Raw genomic sequence first — 23,172 nt, forward strand, 5'->3', positions numbered from 1 at the left:
ATGGCAAAGATGAAGATGTAGGCTATTTTCATTGTCTCAGTGGAGGGTTTGTATTAATTAGAAATGCTTGAGTCTTCTTATATTTTTAATGTCATGACTTTAAATCATATTCCTGGAGAACATATCGCTCATGTCGCTCGCTGACCAAAAGCTCTTCTGGATCTGTGCCATTCTGGGATTGCAACAGGAGGTCATAACTTGCCGTCCCAGAGGACACCGCAGCTAAGTAAATAGTGTGACGCGGTACACATTGTTTCTGCCTATACCAAGTAACCCTGATGGGGTAAAGTGACAGCCAGAGATGCAGTATTCCGTGAAACAGGACCAACTTTACTGGCTTTAAGAAGGTCAAATTAGTTACAACACCTGTTCCTCAGTGGTACATTGGTAGCACTGCAAGTGGTAAACAAGTTTACTGTAATAACTACTTGTTGACAAAGTCAAATGAATAAACAAATCATTACATCACATGAGTGCAGCAATAAAACTATATGTTAAACAATCTTGTAAATAATAATCATGTAAACAACAAATCCAACACAATGAAAAAACAAAAATAACTCCAAAATGACACCTGGGACACTGGCAGTTCAATAGCAGGCTTTGGGCGAGAGGCGGGGTACACACTGGACTGGTTGCCAGCCAATCGCAGGGCACATACAGACAAACAACCATTCACACTTATTCACACCTATGGACAATTTAGACTCTTCAGTTAACCTAGCATGCATATTTTTGGAATGTGTAAGGTAGCTGGAGTATCCCCAGAAAACATCCGCAATTACGGTAGCAACATGGGAAAATGAAGCTTCATGAAACACTTGTACTTTTTTTTTTTTTTTACTCCTCTAGATGGTGCTTCTTGGTTTAAAGAGAATGGCTTGTGCAATGAAAATGTATTACATTTCCACTTAAACCAAGAGTGCCATCTAGAGGAGTCAAAAAGTATCACGGGTGCTTCATGAAACTTCATTTGCTCATTTGCTTTTATATGCATTTATAAGGATTGAGGTGTCATTAAGGGCATTGAACTCATTGTTTTAATAGTATTGATTTGTGACATAATTTAGTGAGTTTCAAAATTTGATAAACAGTTAAAAATAATTCAACACCAATCGAACCTGAATATAAACTTCAAGTCCAACAGTGTGTTCCCCTGTCAGGATAAAAAAAAATAAAAAATCACATTCTTCTTGGGATGTCACGATACTATAATTTCTCTATGAACCTAACGATACAATAATTATCACGATATTGTGGGGAGGTTGGCGGTATATAAAAAGCTTACGATACTGTAAAAAAAAAACCACACATAACAGCATTCACAAAGAAATAGGTTTGTCCAGTCATGCACTTCTATTGGCAATAAGCGTGGGTCTTAAACATACTGTAGGTGGCTGGCATCAAATTAAACTGCACTAATAAACTAACCACCAGAGTGTTCTGGCACTGCACAAATGGAAAACAGCTTGGCCCTTTAAACAGATTTGCAACTATTAATATCGTGACAGTGATATGACGACAGTGATATACCATGGCAATTTGAATACATTGCCGATATTGTGACATCCCTACATTCTTCACCTTTTTACACTTCGAATTTTTTAAAGAACAGCATTATGTCTAGTTACAGTATACATAACAGAACTGTATAACAGTTTGCCTCAAATCCCATCCCTGCAGCGATTTTTCTGATGCTAATGAGCCCCAAAATGAAACCTCATTACGTTTGTACCTTTTAACTAGTGGTGCTCTGGCTCTTCTGTGATGGTGCGGTAGTGTTGTGGCTGGTTCTGTACCAGAGGGGAGTCTGTTTGTTTGAACAAGGCGGGGCGATTCTTACGAGGACGCAGGAATCTCCGGGATGTCACCAGGTCTCCGTAGCCTTGAGCGTGAGAGAAAGCGTAGCCCGATCGCCTGGTGCTGATTCGCCTGACCGGTGGACGACGAGGAGCAGGGGCTGGCAGCGCCTCCTTGCGCAACTTATGTCTCACCTGTAGAGAGAGAGAGTCATTTCTTTTACAGAAGAGTTGAAGATTTTATAGCGGCAAAGGAGGAACCGGAGTCGTGTAAAACCCTGTGGCTTAAGAATGGAATATCACATCAATTGGTACGCAAGTCAAGGCAGGGTAGTGAATACTTTTGGCAAGATAGTATCACTGGAGAGTGGCACAGATCTCCACACACCGGGCGCTAGTACGACAGACGCCAAAAAAACCCAGTCATACCGTTTGCTGGTGCATGACAATGCCCGGCCTCGTGTGACTACATTACATCATCAGGTAGATATTGATCAGTAGATATTGCTACTGACTGGCACTCATTCTCCAGACCAGTTGAGGACTTCTGGGACGTTAAATTACAATTACGATTATTACACCATGATTAGAAAATTGTCACCATAAAAAAACGATTATTAATATCATCATTTACATTTATATCCAACACACTGTTTGTTCACACAAGGAAATCATACTTGAATTTATACATTTGAACCTTTTTTTTTAAATGTATTTCATAATAGCTATTTTTATAACTTTTGTTTGGTCCAAAAGGAACTTACATAATTAGAGTGTTTCAAAGAAATGTTTTTTGAGAAATTTGTTGCGTTAAAACATTTTCATGTTTTGTACCAAGAATAAATGATCGTTAGAATAATCGTGATTTCAATTATTACCAAAATAACCTTGATTATTATGTTTTTCATGATCGAGCAGCCATTATGTGACATTATGCGTTGTTGCATCAACAGTTTTTATTAGTGTGCCCTGAACCAACTACACTAATAATGTAATCATGAAAGATTCAATTCAATACTTTATTCATCAAGGTCTTGGATGTGTGATGTATGTAGAAATATTCTGTAACGAGCCAGACATTCTGACATTGATGCATAACGCAGCTACTAAAAAGAATTGACTGATCGTGTTACCGAGCGTTGCCCGTGTAGTCGACTTGACAAGATTGGGAAGCAAGTAAAAAAAAAAAAACAAGAGATACGTTGCTTTCTCATTCTTCTCCCAAGGTGCAACATGAGTCACTGACTAATCCGGATTTTCATACCTTATCGTTGACGGTGGGACGAAGCTGAATAGCAGTGAAACGGAAAGCCACCACTGGCAGACTACAGAGGAGCGTTGTCAAGAGTATAATCAGCCACACATTAGGCTGGTTCAGAGAGTTCCTCGCCGTACCTGCATCCCCAAACACACCGGTGAAATCTCAATACAGCAACCAACTGTCTATTTCTTCGTAACATGAAAATTCTCCTTGCGCGGCTTCTGTAGTAATCAGCAGTGACTTACCAATGAAGGGGAATGTGGAGGTGAAGATGAGGAACATGCCGTTGCTGTACATAGTGAACGTGGTGGCAAAGTAGACTGCAAGGCTGCCCCACACAAAGAACTGGTTCACAGCTGTCCAGTAATGGGTGTCCAGACACAGCTAAATACATATAAAGTACACTTTTATTAACAAACATATTCATTTGCATTGTGTATTTTAAGCCTGGGAGGACTATAGAGTACAATGTTTTTGATGGATGTGCAACATTGACTGTTGGATGACAAATGATTAAATGAAAACTGGATTCCTTACCTGGATGCTGACCACAATAAGCAAACACGTCTGCGCCAGTAAAGCGAAGGACTGATAATCCGCAATGTCTTTGCCGTCGTCTCGGACAGTGTCGTGCATAGCCGCCCACGGGATGAAGAAGAGGATGAGGGAGCTGTAGCAACTGTGGATCATGCAGCGGACAAACAATTTCTTGTTGAAGTAAGCGTTCAGAGGCCCCGGTGAGTAGAGCTGTGGATACTGGAAACTCCAGCGATCATTCACGTCCTGCCCGAACGGAAAGAACGGAAGAAATGAATTCTTGCATCACGTTTTACTGTGTTATGCAGGTGTACCTAATGAAGTGTCCCATGACTGTTGCATACCTGGTCAAAAAGACTCATGCCTAGGACAGGGAGAGCTGTGTACACTAGGTTGTACAAGGTGATGAACCACTCGTCATACACAGTCTATGAAATACAACAGCAAAAGGTCAACGGATTATAATGTAAACCGTTTTCTTTTAAGGGGAAGTCAACCCAAAGAGATTTTTTTTCAAGAATGCGTTCTATGCAGGCCCACCAGTTGAAACACGGCATTCTGATTAATATTGCGTTTGTGGGATATGATCTCTTCTGTCGACTGAAAATGACATCATAGATGCTCAGGGCTCAAATAACGACCAGTCCGGGCTCAGCTTCATAAAACAGGTGCGCTGTAATTGGTTGTCAGAGATGGCTAAAAACGGGTGTATTAACTCTTATTCCACGAACGCAATAGTTATCAGAATGCCTTGTTTCAACCCGTGGGCCTGCATAAAACATGAAAAAAATATGTTTGGGTTGACTTTCCCGTTAATCATGGTTGAAGGCATCTTTTAAAACACTCCCATAGTCACCACCAGAAATGCTCATCACTTGCAGTGCACATCAACAGTCATCAAGTCAGAGCTCCTGAATGTCCCTCACCTGTGCTGAGAAGCCGCAGAAGAAGGCATACCAGAAATGCACGAAGGTGAACGTAAAATTCTTGTAAAAGAAATATTGCAGAAACTTGCACATGCGCAGATACGACCAGCGCCCGTGCACCAGCAGGAGGCGCTGCAGGTAGCGGAACTGGGCGAAGGAGAAGTCACTGGACAGAACAGCCTGCATGCCCTCCTGACCACTGATCCCGACACCGATATGTGCAGCTGGAAGACAAAAGGCCCAATGTATGCTGAGCTTTCCTTAGCACGTTTTTATCATGTGTGAGTGACTTTACCTTTGATCATGCTGACGTCATTGGCCCCATCGCCAATGGCCAGAGTGACCGCCTGTTTATATTTTTTCACCAGTTCGACAACTTGGGCTTTCTGTAGTGGAGTGACCCTACAGCAGATCACTGTTTGGCACATACATGCCGTCCTCAATAGTTCCAACTCCAAACCTTTCTCCAATGCAAAGGCCTGAGGACCAAGTGGAAAAAGAGGAAAGCAAGGATTTTTACTTGAAGTCAAATCTTCCTTCTGTGTATAATATTTTTCGACTTCACAAATATAAAGGGGGGGGTGAAAGCTCACTTACTAGGCTGTGTCCGTTGATAACAAGGCCATATTCCCCATCCACTTTGTCATCATGCACAGTTTCTGTCTTTTGAAGCCAGAAGAGGCCTGCGCAAGCTTTGGTCACAGTCGGTGCCTCTGCTGCAGCGGGACACATTTTCCTCCTCGCACTCCTAAAAACGGGACCGCACGGAGCGTATGACTCATCTAACACATTAAGTCATGATGACAGAGCTTTTGAAAAATATATACATACTTGAATTCACTTACACTAGCTCTTCTTTCACTTCTTCTGCAGTGTTTGCGGACACAGCGAAAATGTCCTTCATCTCCTCTCGCAGCATGTTGCAAGAATAGCCGATATTCTCCGCCGTCTCTGATGCAATTTAAGATTTGTTCAGATAAGCAAAACATGCAAAACGTAATTGGTCAAGTTATGGTAAACACTTGGGAAAATATGTTCACAAGGTAAGGGACACATTGACATTATTGATAAAGCACGTGTAAAAATCACATGATAAGAAGATACCAACCCTGTTTATCTCCGGTCAACACCCAGATTTTGATGCCAGCTTTGGCCAGCTGCTCTATTGTCTGAGGGACACCATCCTGCAACTTGTCTTCTACAGCCGTTGCTCCCAGAAGCTAAGTCAAAAGTTTGTGTAAAAAAACAAAAAAACAATTTAGCTTTGGGGGGAAAAAAACAAACAAACTTTCCATACATTCATTAAACAGGCATTTTTCAAACAGAAAATGCCATCTTATGTATGTCAATATGGCATTTTGCTATTTACAAGGGTAATAAAAAAAATGCAATTTGACTTTGAATGTAAGAAAACTTACAAAAAACATCCCTTATAAAAGCCTGAGTTCCACCATCTATTTTATGCCACATAACAAAATAAATGAATAGCATTCCTGATTAAGGAAATAACAACATTCAGGATTAATCGGCAAAAAAACAGTATAAAGTAACAGACTGTGCGGGTGTACCAACCAACAAGTCTTTTTCAATCTCTTCATACAGTTCATCGAGTTTCTCGTCCCTTCCATCAATGGCGGTGCTGGCCTCATGGTGACGTTGCATCCACTCCTTCACATATTGCTCCTCCAAATGCTTGTAAGCAAGAACCAATGTGCGGAGACCATCGCCTGCATACTCCTAAATTTAGGCGTGAAAGCATCAATGACGATCAGCGTTTGACTTTTCTGAGTGAAAAATAAAAACTCACATTGAGATGTCCGGTGGTGACGCCCATGAGTTTGTTACAAGAGGAGTGAAGCCTCTCGTAGATGATGGTGTCTGCTCCTTTGCAGTATAGAGTCAACTTGCCCTCAGGGTTACGCACTGGAAATCACAGCGGGGATATGAAGTTCTCAATGAATTAAGAACTTTGAGGAAGATGAAATGGATTTGGTTATTGTGACAAAGCTTTGGTGCCCCACCACATGGCACATGAAATGGCGACTCAATGGCGAAATTAAAGTGCACATCCAACCAACCATTTTCTATACCACTTATCCAGTTCTGGAGTCTACCTCAGCTGACTTCTGGTGTGCAACTTGGACTGGTGGTCACCAGTTATTTACAAATAGGAACAGGAAACCATTCACACTCACATTCAAACCAAAATCAGGCAAGAGAACCGCTCCATCTCCAGTAGCCCTGGCGGTATGTTTAAAAGTCAACAAATTTTACTTGAATTCCATTTTCCAGCACTTTGAGTTGCATTTTTATGTATGAAAAGTGCTATATGAATAAAATGTGATTGATTTTCATTGGTGCAAAGCAGCACATAAGCAGGAAATCAGTAATTCTGATTCATCGGTTGCCATTGGTCTCACCTATGACTGACATCCTCTTGCGCACATTATTGAAGTCTAAAACGGCCAAAAGTTCATAGATGACTTTTTCGCCCATCTCCACGACTGTGATGGTCTCCGGTGTACGTGAACGGAACACAAAGCCAAAGTTCCTTGCAGCAGTGACTAAAGCACCTTCATCGGGAGACTGAGCCTGGTAGTAAAGTTGCCCTGGTAACAAAGGAGACATGTAAACTGTGGAAATATTGTCGGCCCGTAGGTCTATACTTATATAACACATAGACTACGTTAATGAAGATGCTCACCCTCTTTCTTTTCCTCTGGCATCACAGTGTGGCACAGAGCCAACAAACGGAAGAAGGCCTGAGCCTCCACGTTGCCCTCCCTGACAGTTTCTGCCAAACTGTGGTCATGAAAGATGAACTTTGGATCGGCCAGCTGGTTCCACGAGAAGTCGACTCTTGGTGTCTTCTACAGAGAGAAAAATGGAAATGATTCCACATCCAATCAGATCTGATCCAATGAAGTTATTTCTGTGCTACTCACAGTCCCTGATGACATGAACCATTTACCGTATTTTCCGGACTATAAGCCGCTACGTTTTTCTTAAATTTTGGACCATGCGGCTTATATAAAGGTGTGGATATTCTGTGTATTTTTCTTCCGCAACTAGGGGCGCTCTAACCAGAATTAGAATCAAAACTAAGAAAAAAATCAATGCAAAGAAGAATACGCTACTTTTTCTTTAGCAGATAGAACATGGAAAACAAACTAAATACAGTTAATTTTTTTCAAATCCTATCCCCTTCATCATGGAACACACACGAAGAAGTTCGTATGATGCAAGTTTTAAGTTGAAGGCCATCGATCTTGCTATGCAGGAAGGAAACCGCGCTGCTGCACGCAAGCTTAGCGTCAATGAATCAGTTCAAAATCGTTCTGTAAATGCAGTAAATATCTAATTTTTAGACATAGATAGGTGCGGCTTATAAACCAGTGTGCCTTTTATATCGTTTGTTCATCATCATTTTTTTTTTTCATAGAGTAGGTGCGGCTTATACAATATGGGTGCGTCTTATAGTCCATAAAATACGATATATAACTCACCTCAGTTATTTCCATTCTCTGTCCTGAAAAGTCCAACAGTTCGCCTGAAGAATAAACAAAAAACTAATGAATATTCCAGTTTTTTTTTTTCCTGCGTAGTTTTAATAGTTTTGCTCACCATAGTTTTTGCCATTGATGGAACACTTATTGAACGCCATGATGTTCTGCGTCAGGGTTCCAGTCTTGTCGCTGAAGATATATTTGATCTGACCCAGCTCCTCATTCAGAGTGGTGGTCCTCGCCTGAGCAGGAGTGTCACTCTTGGGGTAATACATCTTCCTATCCCAGTCAATGTAGAAACTATTCCCAAGTCGGATGATCTCCACACTGACAAAGTGAATTGTGAGAAAAACAATGTTGCTCCAATTCTGTTGGTTTTTCATAAGCCAGAATACGTACCTGACATAGAGTGATATAGGCACGACCGTGTTGAGGACGATGACGTAAGACCAGAAGGTGAGGAATGATGAGAGAGGAGCATCAACGCCAGGTTCCCGAGGGAGGAACACAGTGAACGCTGAGCCTTCCTTCACCTCCCAGATTGCATTGCCGATGGTCAGAACGGAGCACATGGAAGCCAGGAAGCCAAAGATCTGATTGGGGGATATGTAAAAGTATGCTTATTTGCAGAGGTGGGCATTTTACTAAATTTTGCTAGTCCGTCATTTGTCATCCGTCAGCAGCCAGGGTACCCGTACGTCATTCATCAATCTGTCAAAAAATGTCAGAAAATGGGCTAACGGTCGGTCACTGTCAGATGCAGTAAGTTACACTGATGGATGAAAATCACTTCCGTCATTCGTCAATCCGTCGTTTTTCGTGACAAACTGAATTTTAATTGTCAGTCCGTTAAGTCTGTCAGTTAGTCCATCAGAAATCCGTTTCTTCCGTCAACCCGCTGAAAAAACGCCCGAAAAACAGGCATCCGCCAATGATGGACTAACTGCCCGTCAGTGACGGACTAATGGACCATCACTGACGAACGCAGTAAGTGATGATTACACTGAAAACCCACTTCCGTCAGTCCGCCATTTTTAAAAGGTGTCCTCGTCACGGACCAGTCTGTCAGTCTGACGGATGCCCACCTCTGCTTATTTGCAGAAGAGGAAAAGCATTTTTAGCACATGGTCTTCACACTGACTGATGGATAGACTGTGCCGGTGTTCCTAATAAACTGCCCGGGTTGTGTACATCCAAACTTTTAAGTCTTATATATTCCAATATCTTTGGCACACAGTTGCATAGCAATTTGTAACTCACACAAAGCACCAAAACATTCATAAGGTGATCAACACTTGTGCGTTTGAACGTTGTCTTTCCGCTGTTCTGCATCAGCTTTGTGTCCGGACCTGAAAAAGTAGGATCCCGCGTTGAATTGATCCAGCTGCTAACCACGCACATTAAACAGGTTTGCAAATTTCCGATTGAAAATTCTGAAACAAATTTCTACTATAGTTTTTAGATAAATGTGGAGTAGTTTACCTCCAAAGATAACCAGTCCAAAGCACCACTCTGTGTTTCTCAAAGTGCATCCACGTAGAAGCACTTTGTCATTGTCCAACGAGTATGCTTGTTCATCTGCTGTGAGTGTCCCTTTGAATTTGTCCAGGCGGTTGTTTGGGGGTTCGCATCTGACTTCGCCTGAGAAACACAGAGGTATTGCGTCATCTCTGAGCATACAGTATGTTAAGAAGTGTCGCTCTCAAACACCAAATCAATTCAAGTTCTCACCAGTGAAGCTGGCCAGTGCTTCAATGCTGTCTCCCATCCCTCCAGTGACAGTCAGCGCCTGTTTCACCTTCAGATTGGTTTCACTGGGAGAGACCATGAGGACACGGGAAAAATGATGGGGTAAGAGGCAGCAGTCCATACAAATCTAATATACAGTATACTGTATGGTGTAGTCACCCATCGAGTTCTGCTGTTTCCACATAAACCAGGTTTAGAGGCTCACTGCTCGAGAGCAAAAGAAGATCTGCCTGGAAAAAAGAAACAGAAATCAAGAGGCATTGAATTCCACAAAGAAAGCGCAAAGAACGATGGTCATTTTCAAGTCAAAAATTATTTCATGACTTGAGAGCAATACAATGAACACATTTAAAGTGGCAATAGATATTAGGGATGTCACAATATCGACAATATTGTGATATTGCGATATTACATTTCCCACAGTGTATTGTCGTCATCATGTCACGATATTAATAGCAGATATTAATTGCAGCCCAACCCCAAGTTGTTTTCCATTTGTGCAGTTCCAGCACCCACTGGTGGTTAGTTTATTAGTGCAGTATAATTTGATGCCATCTATGTTTAAGACCCACGCTAATCGCCAGATGAAGGGCAACACATATTTAAGTTCCTCAAAACAGAATATTGTGATGTTTTTTTTTTTTAATAGGAGCTAATTTTTTTTAACAATATCATGAACTTTCATATAGCATCATGAGCTTTTTATATATCATTAACCTCACAATATTGTGATGATTGTCATATTGTGAGGTTCATATCGTTCTATTATCGGATCGTGACATTTGGATATCGTGACATCCCTAATAGATATCTATGAATACTTACAAATATTATTATTGTGGCACTTACTGTAACAAACTGGTTATTTTCCAGTTTAATGACATCTCCAACCTGAACATTCATCCATTTTTCATTCTGAAGTCTGCCATGAATGAAAACAAACAGATTTACATTGCGGTGTGATTTAGGTAGGTAAAGTACACTTTTGAATGTAAGCAACTCTCAAAGCAACTTCTTTTTTAAATATAAATTACAACATGCAGCATATGGACGGATTCTAGTTGTTCCTATTCAATGTGCAATAAACAAATATGCAACAAGAATAAGTTGAATAACTCACTGTCCGTCAATGAGGACGCTCACTTTGCGGTTGTTCACTTGTTTGTCACTCTTGTGCCTGTTCTGTTTGATTTTGATGGCGAAAAGAACACAATATGCTTTGTTAGTTATTACAATTAATCGTGGTTATTGCTGAAGAGTGACTTTCTATCAAAAGCAAAATAACAGCTCACAATGTCATCCGTGGCATCTTTGACCGCTGTTATAGAGAGCACCAAAACGAGAGGGACGGCTGTAGTGAACCACGAGAGTGAAGCGATTTGTGGGATGAGCTGTAAACGTACACATTCACAAATTAGATACCAAGCAGGTAAGAAACCAAGGGCAACTGCAAATGTATAAGGTATAAATAATAGCCGATAACAGCTGACCCAAAGCAGACGGCATGACGGCATGACTACTAATGGAAAGGATGCAGTGGTGTTTATTGATGATGCCTTGGGCTAAAATATGTTTCTATTTCTATTATGCTCGGTGCGAACATAACTTTCCACTTATAGTTTACCATCACGTGATCCAAACCGTTTGGATCACGTGATGGAAAACTATAACGTAACGACAAGGACTGCACTTAAGTCACAATTTTGTTACTCTTTACAACAAAAAATAAAATGAACATATTACATATGAATAATAAGAATGAGATATAAAAAAATGCTTCTTATTTAAATCTTGCATGTGTATCTAAAGTTGTGGCTACTTTGCACAATCACGTTATAAGGCTGATTAGGCCTACCTGAAGTATAAAGAGGAATAGGAAGTAGCTGTTGGCAAGCCTCCTGAACTGCTCGAAAAGGTTAAGTGGAAGGAAGGTGAAGATGTTGTATTTGGACGTCTTGATGGCATTATTCTGAAAAGGGAGGAAGTGACAAATGAGTTCCGTTGCAGCTGTGTTATTTCTTCAATTTTGGGTACTCACAGCATAGTGGTAGGACAGGTTGAAAGGTCTGTCGTTGGCTCGCAAACGTCTCTCCTCCTCTGGTGGTGAAGAAAACAGAATGCGGTAAATGATTCAGACCACAAAAAATATATCTCACCTCACTCATAAAAAAAAGATGTTACTTGCCTTTGTTTTGCTGCTGCCCACACAGCTGACCAAAGTAGGACCCCACTGATCCCATTTTATCTCTGTTTCTTCATATTGTACAGCTGAAAAAAAGCATACTTTATTATTCATCAAATTAATTGTAAAACCTTTTTTTTTCCATTTAGCAAAGTGTCGCAATCATTGGTCTGATTGAATATTTGCTACATAAAATGTAAAACTTCCTTTTCACGCTGGAAAAATAGCATTGTTGGATGTCCGAGCTTTCTAAAATTAGGCTTTACCATGAAATATGATTATAGTAGCTTTTTATAATGCTCACTACTCATCTAGTAACTTTTACTAATAATGTTGAAGTGTGACTGGCAGACAAATAAACTTCCCTTTCACTTCTCATTTGTTCAAGCACCTGTCAGTGACACAAAAAGTAGCAACGCTGCTGAATTTCCTGACAGAGACAGTTAATGTTGGTACTTTCGACCACGATACAAGAGCAAGCATTTCAATTTATGGGGGAAAATTGCACTTTTTCAGAACCGAGCGAATTCAGCCACTCCCTACTCAACCCTTTGCACCGAAGTAAAATCTATATGACGGATAGTTTATAACCACAAAGATTATACGTGGTGATATGACCATGGTCCACTTGTGTCAGAAGTCAAAGATGTATCCCACTTATATTTATAGTCACCTAAACAGGGGAGGTGAAAGTGAAAAATGTGGCCTTAAGCAAGAGAAGCATCTTTTATTTATTTATTTATTTAGTCATTTATTTTTTGAGTTCCAACTCCACCTAAACAAAAAAGAGGTATACTTTTCATAACGCTGTCATTTATTTCAGATAATTTTCCATGACAGTTTATTTTCAACATATTTGGTTTAATATGCAATTTACTGAGGAAAGAACTCTGGATGTGATTTCATACAGGAAGGACAAACAATGTAGCTTAAAAAGGTTTAGGCCTTCATTCTTGATTCATTGTGTACTGTAAATTAGTACATTTGTCTGGTTTAAGAATAATCTAGAAGACATACCTTACACGATAATAAGACTGGTGTCCTTTAGGGTCTCCCACAATCACAAAAACATAGCCGAAAGAAAGAAACACTTCCCTGGAAGGCTGATCCTTGTGTGCACTCACTTTGGACTTTCAGACTTTAGTTTGGTACAGAATATCGAACCAGATGGTTCTGTCGAGGTCCGCCAATTACCGGATGAAAGCTCCGCAAGATGGAGCAGGTGTCTTGAGAGGAGCCACCAGTCGAGGTTTCGGGTACAAAAAAGAAAGAAGTGGGATCCCCGGTGAGCCTCGCTGCTAAGTGCTTGGGTAAACAATAAAGTGATCTTTGGACCTGGATGGTGATACCGGATGGGCAGTAAAACAACGGTAGAGATGAGCGACTCCAGCCAATCAGAGCAGACGATGTGGGTTTGACTTGACTAAACAGGTATGCAACACACCTTGGGGGGAGTGTGCATGGGTGAAAGTGACACCAAATTCTTTTTTATGCCCACCTTTTTATTCGAAAGATAGTTTTGTTTTTTTTTAACTGAAAATATGAATTAATTTTGCAAAAAAATTCGACTCCCAATTTTGACTCCTTCGTGTATTGTAGTAGAGAACCAAAATGTATCATTCCAACTCTCTTCTGCATTCCAAAACTTTAGCACAAGATGTAAAATGTAATGAAATTGAATACATAATGGTTCACAAAATGTAGTTGATTGATATACACACCTGCAAATAAATTGTGTCATGTTTCACGGTCCCGTTTAGAAAGCGACTGTTTTAAGCTTAAATGATAATGTGCTACTATAACTTTACATTAGGCTACTAGGGCCTGCAACTCTTGAATTGATTAATAATAATCCCAATCATAATATTTGAATGAATGTATTATTTATTTAATTTTATGTTAAGGGACACAAGGAGGCTTGTACACAACACCCCAATGTCGCTTGAGCTGCAAATGTTGAACAAGTTTAACATTGTGGGTCAATGTAAATGTTTAACTCGGTCATTAGAAGAGTGCAGAATATTAACATGTACATTTTACTTCACAATTTAAATGAAGCTCAGTATAATGTTGTTTCTGGGGTGGAAATTGCGACTATAAGGACAAGTTAGAAAGAAGACTGTTGACGTTTATTAGCTGACTTCATGCTGTGCTGGAGGGATTTCTGTTACATTTTCTTCCACATACTCATTAATAGACTAAAGTTAATGAAGTTTACATTGCCACCATGTCAACTGTGAAAAGGTATACATTGAGCCAAGTCTGCATTATTCTGTCCACAATTACGATTTTTGGAATATTATTTCCATGTGATGGAACGCCACAGAAGATGTTGTGTTCCATTCATTTCATGGTTATTCACAATGTCGAAATATGTAAAAGGTGTGTATATTGTGTTTGAAATGTGAAACTTTAAACTGAACGTGTTCTAAAGCAGCCGGCCATTTTGATTTTGAATGGGCAGAATTGGATGAGAACTGGAAGCAAGCAGTAGGGTGTTGAAAAAAGTGAGGGGAAGTAAAAGGAAGGAGGGAAGTAAGGAAAATGAGAGCGTTTGGAATCCTTTATTGAGACTAGGCACACATTGGCATAAGCATGGCACACCACCAAACAAAAATGCTCACATAATGATGATGGCGAGGATCTATTATTCTATATATTCTAAAGATCTGATAAGGTGAAATGTCATAACTGATTTGAAATCGCTGTTAGTTAAACACATGGAAGTACTGCATAAGTTAATTATTTTACTTGCCATGCAAGGCTTGTTTGCATGACGTGTTGGTGACAAGGGATGATTAAGTCGCATAAATGCCAGCATTACAAAAGAGAGAAAATATGACTAGGGAAGCCTGTTTCTGAAGAAATTATTAGCGCGTCACTCGAACATGGCCTCAATGAGCTGCGACCTATTAACTAGTGCTACTGTAGTTGATACTCAGGCTACCTTGTGATTGTGCGGTAGAATTGTGGCTCTTCAGTGGCAGCGTTCTGACTCTTGACAGAACGCTTCAGCAGAAATTTCCGTGATGTCACCAGATCGCCATAGCCCTGAGTATGAGAGAATGCGTAGCTCGACCGCCGAGTGCTGACTCGCCTTGTTGGCGGACGGCAAGGAACAGGACCTGGTAGCCCCTCCTTACGTACCTTATGCCTCACCTGTAGATAATAGAGTCACACCTCAAAATTGGAACAGCCTTCGAGAGCTACAATTTGGAACCTGCACTCATACTTTGGAAAAAGTACGTCTCATGGTGCAGATTATGAGGCTGAAGACACCTGAAGTCCAAGCAGTGAGGGAAGCTAACATTAGCCCCATGACCGACACCCCCCCCCCTCCCCCCACTACAACTCACCCGCGGTTTCGTACACTAGTTTGAAAGTGTTTCTGGATCTTCGCTTAGCCTAGCTAGTCATGTCATTGGCAGAAAAACTCATGTGGGGGTGGTTATTATGTAAACAAGGTCAGCTGTGATACCAATTCAGCAAAATTCAGAATGGCTGGCTCGCTGACACATTTTCAAAAATGGGCAAAAAACGGTTTTATGATTGTGACAAAAACGCACATAAAACCCAGGACTGTCATACCTTGTCATTGATGGTGGGCCGAAGCTGAATGATAATGAAACGGAAAGCCACCACCGGAAGACCACAGAGGACGCATGTCAAGAATATTGTCAGCCACACATTTGGCTGGCCCAGAGAGTTCCTTGCTGTGCCTGCAGTACCAAACACGGGAGTACATAAGTCACAATCGCAAAGCACGGCAGCCAGAAAGATCCAAATTGGCCACTTCATGACATGCAATGGAATGCTAAACATTTTCACGAGTGTGTTAATCATCACTGGGCTTGTTCTTTGAAAATAAAATGGCAACTCGTTTGTTAGAAGTCTAGAACAAACAGAAAGAAATAGTGCTGCTGTAGTTATTGTTTTAGCTGCAAATGACTCACCGATGAAGGGGAATACAGATGTGAATATGGAGAACATGTCGTTGCTGTGCATGGCGAACGTGGTGGCGAAGTACAATATCAGGCTGCCCCACATAAAGGACTGGTTCACAGCTGTCCAGTAATGTGTATCTAGACAGAGCTGAAACGTTGAAAAAACTAAAAAGTAAATGTTTATGAAAGCACATATTACTTTGGAAATGCCACTTTCTATTGTAAGGGGAATCCAATACTAGAGATTGAATAATACCAAAAGGTACATACTTAGTGTGATTATGATGTAAAAAAAAAAAATCATTAACTCATTCAGTGTCAAGGACATTTTTATTTGTCTTTTCACAGTCCAGCCATTCAATCCCAGGAATGTATTTATATTTATTTCATTTTTTTTTCAAACATTTGGGTAAAAAGAGGTTCTGAAAATGTCTGGTAATGAATGAGTTAATGATATAAAAAAAGAATTAGAGATCAAAGGATGTTGAACTTTCATATAATTGACTGAAGATAACGTCACTGTGAATCAGACCTTTGACTTCCAGCTACCTCAAATATTTTCAAGGCGTTATCGTTCAAAATTAGTATACCATATTAATGCCATATTGTTTTTTTTTTTAACTAGGGCACTTGTAAACCCCTGTGAAAATCATATAAGTTTCATATGAGTCATCCCTGATGGGGGAAGCCAAATAAAAGATATACCGATATGGCCAGAATCCATGTTTTGGGGGGGGGAATAAAAGTTGCGATATGTGACTTAAAAAGAGCCTAACACTTTCTTTGATCCTACTCTAAATAGCAGATGTGTTGTTACTCTAAATAGTCGAAGTGTTGTTGAGACAAACCGACCCCTGAGTATGTGCTTTTACATTGTATACTTCCTCACCTGGATGTTGACTACAATGAGAAGACACGTCTGCACCACTAAAGCAAAGGACTGATAATCTGCAATGTCTTTGCCGTCGTCTCCGACCATGTTGTGCATGGCTGCCCATGGGATGAAGAAGACAACGAGGGAGCTGTAGCAGCTGTGGATCATGCAGCACGCCATGGCCTTCTTATTGAAATAAACGTTCTGGGGCCCCGGTGAGTAGAGCTGAGGATACTGGAAACTCCAGCGATCATTCACATCCTGCAGAAAAGAAGAGTGACTAAATAAATGTCGCTAGGAATGAATGCTACTAAAATAAACAAGTGAACCAATTACACACATGATTACGGACTGACTGACGATTACAATTCAGTTCGTCATGAAAAATGACAGACTGATGAATGACGGACGGGTACCCTGGCCGCCGAGGGATGACAAATGACGGACCAGCAAAATTGAGTAAAATGCCCACCTCCGCTCATGACATTACCCGGTAACCGAGGTAGAATCCCAGGAGTGCTTGACGCTAACGCTGCATACCTGGTCAAACAGACTCATGCCAAGGACAGGGAGGACTGTGTACACGACATTGTACATGCTGACAAACCACTGGTCATACACAGTCTATGAATTAGAAGAGACAACATGAAAGAGAAATGAATGAATGTGTACAGTTCACAGACATGTTTATTAGACTTCTGCCGCATGACACAAAATGTAGGTTTTTTTTAAAATCATCTTTAATGTTCCTTACCTGTGCTGAGAAACCGCAGAAGAAAGCATACCAGACATGCACAAAAGTGAAGGTGAAGTTTTTGTAAAAGAAATAGTGCAGAAACTTGCACATGCGCAGATACGACCAACGCCCGTGCACCAGCAGGAGGCGCTGCAGATAGCGGAACTGGGCGAAGGAGAAGTCACTGGACAGAACAGCCTGCATGCCCTCCTGACCACTGATCCCGACACCGATATGTGCAGCTGGAAGACAAAAGGCCCAATGTATGCTGAGCTTTCCTTAGCACGTTTGTATCATGTGTGAGTGACTTTACCCTTGATCATGCTGACGTCATTGGCCCCATCGCCAATGGCCAGAGTGACCGCCTGTTTATATTTTTTCACCAGTTCGACAACTTGGGCTTTCTGTAGTGGAGTGACCCTACAGCAGATCACTGTTTGGCACATACATGCCGTCCTCAATAGTTCCAACTCCAAACCTTTCTCCAATGCAAAGGCCTGAGGAGGTAAGGTCGAAGAAAAATTGAAGTCAACATTTCTTCTTTTACTTAGTTTAATGTTTTGACATTACAATTATGTTTTTTTTTTTTTTTTTTACCAGACTGTGCCCATTTATAACAAGGGCATATTCTCCATCCACTTTGTCATCCTGAAGAGTTTCTGTTTTCTGCAGCCACAAGAGGCCTGCACGAGCTTTGGTCACATTTGGTTCCATTGCTGCTGTCTGACACATTTTCCTTCTTGCACTCCTAAAAACAGAACAACGTAGAGATTTAGATGTCGTTAACTCTTTTGGTTCATGTTGATGGTACTTAATGTCATGCTCAACTCAATATGCAACAACTTGAGATTTTGAACATACTGAAGCTCCTCTTTGACTCCTGCTGCTGTATTTGCGGACACGATGAACACGTCTTTCATCTCCTCTCGCAGCATGTTGCAAGAATAGCCGATATTTTCTGCCGTCTCTGGTCGGAATGAGAATTTGTGAACGTGAATTTATGAAATCGCACAAAAAGTAATTAGTTATGCGGTAGAAAATAACCTTGTTTATCTCCGGTCAACACCCAGATTTTGATGCCGGCTTTGGCCAGCTGCTCTATTGTCTGAGGGACACCATCCTGCAACTTGTCTTCTACAGCCGTTGCTCCCAGAAGCTAAGTCACATGGTGTTACACAGGAATGAATATGTACGTGGGAGACACAAGTTTCACTCCTACGAACTTGTCGACAATGCACGAAAAATGTAAATATGTCAGACAGCAGTCAAGGTTTCAAGCGAAGTAGTCAACAGGCGGACCAACCAGCAAGTCTTTTTCAATCTCTTCATACAGCTCATGGAGTTTCTCGTCTCGTTCCTCGATGGTGGTGCTGGCCTCATGGTGACGCTGCATCCACTCCTTCACGTAGCTCTCGTCCAAATCCTTGTAAGCCAGAACCAGAGTGCGGAGACCATCACCTGCGTATTCCTAAAGTCGGGGGTTAAGAACAGTACATTACAACAATTGACATTCCATTTTTGAGAAAATAAAAACTTACATTGAGGTGTCCAGTGGTGACACCCATTAGTATGTTCGATGAGGTGTGGAGCCTTTCATAGATGACGGTGTCTGCTCCTTTGCAGTAGAGAGTCAACTTCCCTTCAGGGTTGCGCACTGGAAATCACAGTGAGGACATCAAGTTCTCAATCGATGACAATGACAGTCAGACAATTCAGAGTTCAACGAAGCGAACGTGCATGATCTTAGAATGTGGGAAGGACCCAGTGAATACCCATCCAAGCACGGGGTGAACATGCAAACTGCACACGAGTTAGTACTTGAACCCAGAACCACTCGGATGAGGCGGACATGCTCAAGACGGATTAACATACGTTATTTTGATAAGACAAAGGCCAGGTTAAAATGGATTCCTTTGAACTCTGCCAAGCAAAAGGTCTCACCTATGACTGACATCCTCTTGCGCACATTATTGAAGTCCAAAACAGCCAAAAGTTCATAGACTACAAGTTTGCCCATCTCTTCGACTGTTACAGTCTCCGGTGTGCGTGAACGGAACACAAATCCAAAGTTTCTTGCAGCGGTGACCAGAGCACCTTCGTCAGGGGACTGAGCCTGGTAATAAAGCTCCCCTTAGAGGAAAGGGGACAGATCGTGTTTTGGATTACAAAAGAAGAATATGCAGTGAAGAAAAGTTTGCTAACCCTCTTTTTTTCCCTCGGGCATCACGGTGTGGCACAGAGCCAATAAACGGAAGAATGCTTGAGCCTCCAAGTTGCCCTCCCTGACAATTTCCACCAGTCTGCGGTCGTGAAAAACGAACTTTGGATCGGCTTGTTGGTTCCACGAGAAATCGACCCATGGTGTGTTCTGCAGGAAGAAGGACATGACAGTCAAATTGAGATGCACAATTTGAAGGGAGCCGAAACAAAACATATAGTTTATTGATCAACATAGAAAGAAGTTTTATTTTGAAAATCAGGTGAAAATCCGCCTCCGCTTCTGTCAAAACACTCATCTCAGTCAATGCCCACAAGCTAGCAAGAACAAGAAACAAACATGCTTTGCTAGCTTTTTTAAAATAGGGAACGGGCCAAATAATTAGAGGGAATAAGAGCTCACAACTTCCAAGAAAATGAAAGCTGTATTTATTTAATATCTGCAATCCCACTTAAGGTAAGTTAACACATCCCACCTCTGTTATTTCAATCCTTTGTCCTGATAAATCCAAGAGCTCCCCTAAAACAATAGAACACACTAAATTAAAATGTGACAGTCTTCATTTACTGTACGTGTGTAGCTTTGAACCATTTTCTCACCATAACTTTCGCCATTGATCGAGCACTTATTGAATGTCATGATGTTCTGCGTCAGAGTACCAGTCTTGTCGCTGAAGACATATTTGATCTGACCTAGCTCCTCATTCAGAGTGGTGGTCCTCGCCTGAGCAGGAGTGTCACTCTTGGGGTAATACATCTTCCTGTCCCAGTCAATGTAGAAACTATTCACCAGACGGATGGCTTCCACGCTGGGAAAAAAGAAAATAGTCACGTGTGACACAAACAGAAAGCGTTTTAATTATTCTGCGTGAGGACATACCTGACAAAGAGAGACATGGGCACCACCGTGTTCAGTAGGATCACATAAGACCAGAAGCAGAGGAATGATGACAAAGGAGCATCAATGCCAGGTTCTGAAGGGAGGAACACAGTGAAAACTGAGCCCTCCGTCATCTCCCAGACTGCATGGCCAATGGCCAGAACGGAGCACACGGACAGCAGGAAAACAAAAATCTGATCGTGAAAGAAAAGAGCTTATGAAGCGAAACCTTCCCGCGAGCTCATTGTGCTGCCCGACATAATAGCTTTACTGACTAGAATTTAACTTGTTGGCTGTGACAGGCGTGATTGAAACTCACACAAAGCACCAAGACATTCATGAGGTGATCAACGCTAGTCCTCTTGAACGTCGTCTTTCCGCTGTTCTGCATCAATTTGGTGTCTGGACCTGAAACGGTAGGATCCCATATTAAACCGATCCCATTGTGAATCATGCACATTGCACATGTTCAGCAAAATTGCAACCTAGAAAGCACCGCGTATATTCTTGACAAAGTCGAACGCACAACGATTTGGAATTTGACCCAAATGTTATGGGAATAATGACTTTGAAAGTCTACAAAACCTTGAAATCGAAACAAAAGCTTGACCTTAGTTTACCTCCAAAGATAACAAGTCCAAAGCACCACTCTGTGTTTCTCAAAGTACATCCACGTAGAAGCACTCTGTCATTGTCCAAAGAATACGTTTGTCCATCTACTGTCAGTGTCCCTTTAAAAATTTCCAGACGATTGTTTGGAGGCTCACATTTTATTTCCCCTGGGAAACATATGAGGTTGTCTTTGTGCACATGTTAGAATATTTGCAATGGTTGGAAAGTGACCAAATTGTCCGCTGAAGTTCTCACCATTGAAGCTGGCCAGTTCTTCAGTGCAGTCTCCCATCCCTCCGGTGACAGTCAGTGCCTGTTTCACCTTCAGATTGGCTTCACTGGGGGAGACGGTGAGGAGACTTATAAGGATGATTGGAAATCATTGTCCAGTCATTAGGTTGCACATGACCACTGTGTCCAACTGGGTGTCATCTAATACGCTACTGGTCTTGAACATAATCACTTTGCAATGGCAAGGTCAGCTGGGTTAGGCTGGGTTAGGGTCCGCCTCCTCCTCCACAACCTTAATGTGTACTATAGCACAGGGATATACGGAGGTCAGGAAAAATGTGCTTTCTTCTTACATATACAGTACACTGACTGTCACATTCCTGTTCCTTTGTCTCCTTGCTACTTTGTTCTGCTTGTGTTTCTACAGTTTCCCTGAGAATTGGTGGGCAGAGTCTCCTATGCCACATCAGTGGACAATCAGCAGAGTAGTTTGGTGAATTAGCTTAGCATTTCTTTCCTTGTAAATTCGATTCCGTGTGTCCTTTTTGTTTGTTTGGCTTCCTCCCTCTGCTGTGGCTCCATCCACCAGCTTTTTATTTTGTATTCTGCTAATTTTTTTATTCAGTTTAACCTTTTGTCATTGTTATTCATTTTCAATTTGGTGGTTGTTTCTCACGCATATATATATATATATATATATATATATATATATATATATATATATATATATATATATATATATATATATATATATATATATATATACACTGTATATGACACAAATTCATAATTTGTTCATAATGCAGGACATACCCATCTAATTCAGCCGTTTTAACATAAACCACATTGAGCGGCTCGCTGCTGGAGAGCAAAAGAAGGTCTGCCTGGAAAACAAACACACAAAGAAAATAGCAGAAAAACATAAAATGCTCGAAATGCATCAACTTCCAAGCATTTTTTTTTGTTGAGACAATTGTGTCACTTACTGTGACAAACTGGTTATTTTGCAGTTTGACTATATCTCCAACCTGAACATTCATCCATTTTTCAGTTCTAAGTCTGACAAAACAAAAGCATATGGAACAAAATGAAAGCAAATACTTACACTCAAATGTGTCATGCAAAATTGACAGATGATGTGAGAAAAGCCAAATGACTCACTCTCCATCAACGAGGACGTTCACTTCACGGTTATTCACTTGCTGGTCACTTTTGTGTCTGTTCTGTTCGTGAAATGGGTGTAAAGACATAGAACAGTTTGGTGTGGCTTGTTTACTCGCTAAAAAGACATTGCATGTAGTAATCTTCTCACTATGTCATCGGAGGCATCTTTGACCGCTGTTATAGAGAGCACCAAAATTAGAAGAGCAGCTGTGGTAAACCAGGCGAGCGAGGAGATTTGTGGGATGAGCTGTCAAAAGAATAATTACAGTATAACATCAAATGACAAATATATAATGTATTTAAAAGGGGGTACATTTTCATATAGTGTACACTGAAAATAAATTTATTTTAAAACTGCATATAACATTTGGGGCCTAGTACAGGTACATGGTGCATTTATGCATCTGTAGATGAGAAGTGTGTTGCAGCATTAGAGGAGCAACCGAAAACAAATAGTAAGCCTACCTGAAGTGTAAAGAGGAAGAGGAAGAAGCAGTTGGCGAGCCTCCTGAACTGCTCAAAAAGGTTGAGTGGCAGAAAGGTGAAGATGTTGT

At 41.0% G+C, this 23,172-nt stretch overlaps 2 protein-coding genes and 1 long non-coding RNA gene across 3 annotated transcripts; 1 reads left to right on the forward strand and 2 right to left on the reverse strand.

The window, feature by feature from the left end:
- Positions 1–309: 309 nt before the first annotated feature.
- Positions 310–13,257, reverse strand: LOC147135789 (phospholipid-transporting ATPase ID-like). The gene is made up of 28 exons (XM_086052999.1): positions 12,978–13,257; positions 11,964–12,046; positions 11,817–11,875; positions 11,634–11,747; positions 11,071–11,169; positions 10,899–10,960; positions 10,628–10,700; positions 9,938–10,008; positions 9,761–9,843; positions 9,512–9,670; positions 9,290–9,378; positions 8,429–8,622; positions 8,148–8,356; positions 8,030–8,073; positions 7,228–7,393; positions 6,944–7,132; positions 6,331–6,446; positions 6,096–6,260; positions 5,632–5,743; positions 5,369–5,474; positions 5,121–5,271; positions 4,819–5,002; positions 4,524–4,747; positions 3,942–4,025; positions 3,598–3,843; positions 3,306–3,444; positions 3,064–3,194; positions 310–1,994 (listed from the first exon to the last, which is right to left on the reverse strand). The coding sequence occupies exons 2-28, from the start codon at positions 12,016–12,018 to the stop codon at positions 1,743–1,745; spliced, it is 3,576 nt and encodes a 1,191-aa protein (XP_085909125.1). The 5' UTR covers positions 12,019–12,046; positions 12,978–13,257; the 3' UTR covers positions 310–1,742.
- On the forward strand, positions 3,657–4,754 carry LOC147135790 (uncharacterized). The gene is made up of 4 exons (XR_015089769.1): positions 3,657–3,797; positions 3,906–3,999; positions 4,479–4,569; positions 4,650–4,754. It is a non-coding gene; the product is annotated as an uncharacterized LOC147135790 (long non-coding RNA).
- Positions 13,258–14,882: 1,625 nt separating the features above from the next.
- On the reverse strand, positions 14,883–22,509 carry LOC147135791 (phospholipid-transporting ATPase ID-like). The gene is given in 22 exon segments (XM_086052783.1): positions 14,883–15,119; positions 15,549–15,679; positions 15,914–16,052; positions 16,794–17,039; positions 17,319–17,402; positions 17,533–17,756; positions 17,828–18,011; positions 18,112–18,262; positions 18,376–18,481; positions 18,559–18,670; positions 18,818–18,982; positions 19,053–19,168; positions 19,456–19,644; positions 19,717–19,882; positions 20,208–20,251; positions 20,332–20,540; positions 20,612–20,805; positions 20,931–21,019; positions 21,232–21,390; positions 21,479–21,561; positions 22,268–22,338; positions 22,441–22,509. Coding segments are annotated over 22 exon segments (3,153 nt in total). The 5' UTR covers positions 22,495–22,509.
- Between the last annotated feature and the right edge of the window lie 663 nt (positions 22,510–23,172).

The sequence above is a fragment of the Filicampus tigris genome, chromosome 15, assembly GCF_054856515.1.
Source record: "Filicampus tigris isolate MCC_2025a chromosome 15, RoL_Ftig_1.0, whole genome shotgun sequence".
NCBI classification, from domain to species: domain Eukaryota; kingdom Metazoa; phylum Chordata; class Actinopteri; order Syngnathiformes; family Syngnathidae; genus Filicampus; species Filicampus tigris.